At 39.2% G+C, this 6,737-nt stretch overlaps 1 protein-coding gene across 1 annotated transcript in view; it reads right to left on the reverse strand.

Moving 5' to 3' along the window:
• LOC106573701 (malonyl-CoA decarboxylase, mitochondrial) overlaps positions 1-6,266 on the reverse strand; it is a 14,934-nt gene extending 8,668 nt beyond the window's left edge. Inside the window, exon 1 of the mRNA XM_014148992.3 lies at positions 5,622-6,266. Within this exon, the coding sequence (XP_014004467.1) occupies positions 5,622-6,170 (549 nt within the window). The 5' untranslated portion in view covers positions 6,171-6,266. The remainder of the gene's footprint in view (positions 1-5,621) is intronic.
• Positions 6,267-6,737: the final 471 nt, after the last annotated feature.

A 6,737-nucleotide genomic window follows, 5' to 3' on the forward strand; every position in this document is an offset into this window, starting at 1 on the left:
ACACACAACGAAGATACTACAACGTATCCAGTTTACCACCAGAGAAATTCTTCCGAGGACAGAAAGATCTCTGTTGGCCAACACGGCCAGCATCTACGACCAACCTACCGAAGCACAGTTCAGAGTAAATATTTATTGCATTTTCCTTTTCCAAATGGGCGGTAATTTAGAATGCATAAGATACTGTATTTACGATAGCACAGCTTCTCCCTTTGTTCCTCAGTCTTCCCGCTCTTTCATTCAAGCCCAACCCCCTCTCTTTGTGTAACAAGCTATCATACAGGTTCCGTCCACCAGGGAAGTTTTCTGTAGGACATAATTTGCATTCTGTGTATATGTAATTCTGTGTGATTAGTTAGGTATTTAGTAAATAAATAATTAAACCCAATTTTGTATTGCTGATCCAACTTGTTAGCCAGGGTTCGTGAAGATAACCAAGAATTTACAACTTTCAGATGAGACTGAAATTAGGTGATGATTAATATTGACTGCTATTGATGTAAAATATTACTAGGTCTTTAAGAGTTTATTAGGAAGATAACAGCTGTATAAACACTCTTTCGTGGTGCCCCGACTTTCTAGTTAATGACATTTACATGATTAGCTCAATCAGGTAATATTAATTACAGAGAAAGGATTTTATAGAATAGCATGTCATATCACTTAATCCGGCATAGCCAAAGACACGACATACACATAGGTTATTCTACTAACAGCACAAGAACTTGCATTACCCGAAACAGTTACAAGCAATACAAAAATAAAAATGCTCCAATAAATATTTCAAATGAGCAAGGGGGACAAGAGTCTCAAGTTTAAGTTTAGTCTGCAGGCTGTTTGTCTTCTATTTGTAGAGGACAAACATGTCCTGTTTCTATAGAGGAAGCCTAGCTTGATTTTTAGCCGTTTACAAAGTTCGTCAATATGCATTTTAAAAGACAGTTTATCATCCAACCATATCCCTAAGTATTTATATGCAGAGACCTGATTAATTTGAGAACCATCTAAGCTCGTAAGTGTAAGTGTATTTTCAACCAACTTTTTGAACCTATTAAAAATCATAAAATGTGTTTTCTTTGCATTTAAAACAAGTTTCAGCTGTATAAAAGACCCTTGTAATATCTTAAAATCTGTCTCCAATAGTGATAATGCTTGGTCAGCCGTTGAAGCGATAGAGTACATAACAGTGTCATCAGCATATTAATGAATTTGACACTTTCTTATCTCATCACCGATATTGTTTATGGAGAGAGTGAACAGTAATGGACCAAGTATAGAACCTTGTGGGATCCCTTTAACCAACTCCAATGGCTCTGACTGGATGCCGTCGACTCTAACAGCCTGACTTCGATCCTTCAGATAGTCATGAAACCAACGACAGGCATCCAATCCCAGTCCTATTGACGACAGCTTACCCAAAAGTATTGCATGGTCTACAGTGTCAAAAGCTTTAGATAAATCTATGAACAAGGCGGCACAGTACTTTCTATTATCTAGGGCATTAGTAATATCATTTACAACACGTACAGTGACCGTACTGGTACTGTGTTTAGGTCTAAAGCCAGATTGATTACTAGATAGAGTACTGTTAACAGTTAAAAAAGATTGTAGTTGCCTATTCACCAATGACTCTAGAATTTTAGCCAAACAGGAGAGCGTAGAGATGGGCCGATAATTATCCAATTCACTACCATCACCTCCCTTGAGGAGTTGTAAAACAAAAGCTGTTTTCCAAGATTTAGGAATCTTTCCTACGACAAATGTTTGATTAAAAATATGCGTCACTACACCAGCAATAATAGGCCGCACACTTGAGTAAATATGGATCCAGATTGTCAGCGCCTAATGATTTTTTAGAATCTATAGCACATAGTGCAGATAAGACCTCATCTTCTGTGACCTTTTGAAAATTAAAAACCGGCTTACTGTTTTCCACATCAGCTGAAGGGCGAGGGACTGAAACAATAGACTGGTCAGGATCATGTTGGCCAATTTTCTTTCAAAAAGAAAACCAGCAGAAATAAAATGCTTATTAAAAACATCACAAATTTCAGTTCGGTCACTGATGATCCCAGATTCCGATGTAATTTGCTTCGGCAGGGAAGTCAAGGAGTTTCCTCGTTTAAGTGAGTTGACAGTTTTCCAGAATTTAGTGGGATCACCAGCAGACTCTGTCATAGCATCAAGAAAATACCTCAAGAATACTTCTCGCTTTGATCTCAAAACAAGCGCATGTAGCCACGTGTGCACATTTTGTTGATATCCTTTGCTAATTAGTGAGTTATTAGCCTAGTTATAGATCATTTTTACTCAGCAATAGGGGAGTGATTGCATCCTACAAGAGCACAAAACGTATACATTTCTAGACATCTTTGAAAAATAAGTCGGGTAAAGAGCTTTTTTTCTGTCTTAAAGGGGCAGTGTTGCATGTTAAGACACACTTGAATAAGCTTAGTAGCCAATAGGCAGAGGGCAATATAATTTGTTTGATTCTCTGTAATAAATGGTATGGGAATGCATTTTATTTTGTAAAGTGGTGTCCTGCATCAAACAACATTTTCAGTTACCTCCTTGTCTGAAGGACAAGTGGATAAACAGGTTAATATCAAGCCCTGCATGTTCATTTTGTTTCATTCTCATGGAATGTAGGCCTACATTGAACACCACACATTGGCTGCTACAGTGGGCTGAATGATCAAACAGCTATTTCCATGTTAAAATGTTATGGATGCATTTTCTCCATTGTTTTTGAGGGTAAGCTACTCTGGCAGGCCTACATTATGATCGAATAGCCACAGTATCCTACATGGCCATTGTTAAAACTAACTTAAAGCGGGTACAGCCTCAGTGGTCACAGTAAACGCGTGCTGGAAGTTGCACAGAATTTTCACAACATTCAAGTTTGCGCTCAGCTGACATTAAATTTGCTCAGCGCCAACATTTTTTTTTGAGGGAACATTGATCTTGACCATTTCAAACTTATAAGCTAGGCCTATTTGATAGTTCAGAGTTTTTTTTAAATTGTAGGTGAGAGGCTCTTATTCACTCTCACCTATTCCATTTAAGAGGGGCCATACTTGCGAAGTTGAACCTGGACCTCAGTATCAAAATGCGCATCAGCCAATTACGATCGCCGATGTAGTTGCGCGTGATAGAACGCTATATTGCAGCTGGTCCCATTAGGTAACCTGGCACACAGTAGCCCTATGCTAACCTCACCAGCTTAAATGTTTTTTTTTTTAATTACGAATTCTGCATCAGCCTATCAAAGACCTTAGACTTTATATCCACCAACCGAAGGCATTTCATAAAATAGATCAACCTGGCCACCAGAGGGATATTTTAAACCTCCAAATTCAAGGTTTACTTTTGTTCCACTAGGTCTGTAAAGTGTAGAGTCCCAATATTGCATGATACATCCTTGACTATTAAGTAGCATTATATCGCATGCAACTAAGTCCACGATTTTAATTGTCTGATGCACATTGAGACAGAGGTCCAGGTTAAATTTAAACTTCTTCTAATGTTGCAGTGTATGGATGCCACATTTCTTTCCCAAAAGTAAGGGAGACATTGTATACAGTACAGCTATTTTCACCTACTGCATTGACAGTGCCACCTTTGTTAAAGTAACTCCTCTGGTTATCATGGCAGATTTCTCAAACACGGTAAAAGAGAAAAGAGCTGGTCCAGCAGAACATAAACAAATCCCTGTGAGACTTAACTAATCTATAAAGAGGCCAAATAATAACTGGTGGGGAGATGCTGGAAAACTAAACAAAGCATGTCCTAATTGATGACCAATTAGATGTTCCAGTTAAGCAATTTCATCTCTGCTCTTTCACCTCCATGTCCCACAGCACCCAAGGGGAAGCAAGGGGAACAATACTTGTATCTATTAAAGAAGGTCTTTGTCAGACACACTGATGTGGGTACAAGATGGTAAATTGCCTCAGAAAGGGTTGGAGGGAGTAAGAGTATAAAGTCTGATTGGACTGATCAGGGGCGGACTGGGACCAGAAATCAGCTCTGGCATTTGACAAACCGGACCATTTTTTTTTACTTGAGACCCCAACGCAGCCCATTTGTTTTAACCCTCAAGGCACTGGCCCATTATTAGCCAGATAATGATCCTTTTGTGAAGAAACATAAACAAGTTAGACAGGCCCAGTTGGCTAAAATTGGACCATCCCATCTAGCATTTTCCATAAATGCCAGATGGCAGTCCACCCCTGGGACTGATATTTAAACAGCTGGCACATCCATACAGTATTACCTTTCCATGGAACATGTCTGAGGTGATAGCCAAATAGACCAGTCACTTCTGACCTAGTAAAGTGGGTAAAAGTTTAAAGAAGGGAGATCGCCTACGCCAGGTTCTAGGCAACCCAGGTCCTGTTTTTGATTTAACCAACCTGGAAGACCAGCTGTGTGTTGAATTTAGGCAATGACTGAACTGATCAATTAGCTCAGTTGGTTAGGTGTGGTGCCTAGTTGGAACAAAATCTTGCAGTATCTACGGCACTCCAGGAACAGGGTTGCCTACCCTGGGCCAATGTTGCAGTGGGGTCATTCTTACAAAACTGACCAAACAAACAAATTTCTCATCTGTAATTTTTCAAAGATTAGGATCTGTACATAATCTATTTCATCGTTATTATTATGTTTTTGTTTATCAGATTATGCATTTTACAAACATGAACACAATTCTCATTACCACAACAGTTCTCAAAGTCCCCAAAAGTTATAAATAAATCAATATGAACATTTGCAAAATTCAAGCAAAACTGTACAATGTATTTAAAATAAGACACTCCCCCCAAAAACTCAATATCTTAGTCCTTAGAATGGTAGATTTTTTGCAGATGCATCATGGTTTTGTAACTCATTTTGCTACAGACATTTTAAAACTGGTTTCATGATAATCACCCAGGAGGTATGCTATGCTAACAGTAAATATAATTGGTTAGATTGTCAGATGGTCATGACATTTTAAAAATATAACTAAGGTACGTTTCTTCACTAGGGCAAAAGTCATCTGAGCTGAACTGTTCTAGCGGTCGGGTTGAAATGAGACACCAATATTAATGTGGAAGCCCCTTTGACTTACGTCATACCGCGTCGATAGGCCTATTCAACATGCCAACTCAACATGCCAACACTTTATTTAGTCCATACATTCATAGGCCTGCATCTGATTTAACTTTTGACACACAAATGTTTAATGTACCTATTCATTGGGTACATTATATTTGGAACCTATTTCGTCTATTTTGTTTCTTGGCAATCTGTCATATATTAGCATGTTTGTAAGCAAATCACGTGTATTATCTTAGCGTTTCCAATAGAAATATGGAATATAGCTAACATTTTCAATCACACCTGTCTGGTTATAGTGAAAGTTACTATTTGGCAGGTGCAGTCAGACAATTCTGTTATTCTCTTTTGCTTAGCAATTCCCCAAATGCTCAGGAATGACAGTCGATTCCAAGGAGGGAAACACGTGCGCTTTTGTAAAGAATTCCCGACTGCACCCTAGGAACAGGCTGTACCTGTCAAATATTTCCAAAACGCACGACGGAATTGACATTAACGGGCCAAGTTGTAAACAATGCCTTTACCCGAATATGAGGACTGTCACTTGCTTTAGATGATATTATTTCAAGCAGATCGGCACGTAGGTCCACCAGAAACTTCACTCCCGATTCCACCCTACTTATGTGATTAAGTAATTGTTTATAGCGAGGAGTCAGACTGTATCGCAACCTGTCCTCTACTTGCAGTATTGTAGCCAAGTCCCTTTGTTGAGTGTCGAGCAGCTTCCCTGCTAGCTCTGAAACTCCTTTGTGGTCAACACCAAAATCGTGTGACAACTTTGCTAGTAATTGTGACTTCTCTTCCTTTTCAAGGCTTCTGTAGAAATGCATAAATTCCACACTGTTCGATTCAGAGGGAGGCGGGGACTTCTCTCTCGTCTCGTATGTAGGTAATGGTACCACAACCCTCGTCAGTATTTCCTCCATGGATCTGACAGGGCCAGCCGAGGTAGACCGACAGCGCACACTTCGAAAGTCCAAGGCCTCTACCCGTAAAACCGTTCCCAAAACACTTCGATGTTGCCAACACCTCACACCACTACGCAATGTACAAATTATGTGCTGGGGTATCATCGCAGTCTGGAAGTACTCTCTTTACAGTTGTAAATCGTAACACACGGAATACCACACAATCAGTTCCGGTGTCTTATTAAAGTGACAGTACTTTCACAACCGACCTTTTCAAACCTGTTCCTCCAATGACACTCTCCCCACCTTAAAATGCTAGGTTAAATTGTGGAATATTTTTATTCCACGTGGTCAACCTTTGCCTCTTGTGTATGGGAGAGCAATTATGTAACAAAATATACATATTGAGTTGGAAAAGAGTGGACAGGTTCCACCCAGGCCACCAAATTCCACCCAGACTACTAAAATAAAACGATGTCTATGAACCTAAAATATGACTTTATTAAATACATATTTAATTCAATGGTTCCCCCAAATAAAAAATACTGAAACATTTAAAAAGTTAGACTTTTTAGATAAAACTATACTAAATATATTCACATTGCCAAATAGTTTATTAAAACACCGTTTTGCAATGAAGGTCTACAGTAGCCTCAGCAGCACTCTGTAGGGTAGCACCATGGTGTAGCCAGAGGAAAGATAGCTTCTGTCCTCCTCTGGTACATTGACTTC

Source organism: Salmo salar, chromosome 16 (genome assembly GCF_965601325.2).
Source record: "Salmo salar chromosome 16, fSalSal1, whole genome shotgun sequence".
Lineage (NCBI taxonomy): Eukaryota > Metazoa > Chordata > Actinopteri > Salmoniformes > Salmonidae > Salmo > Salmo salar.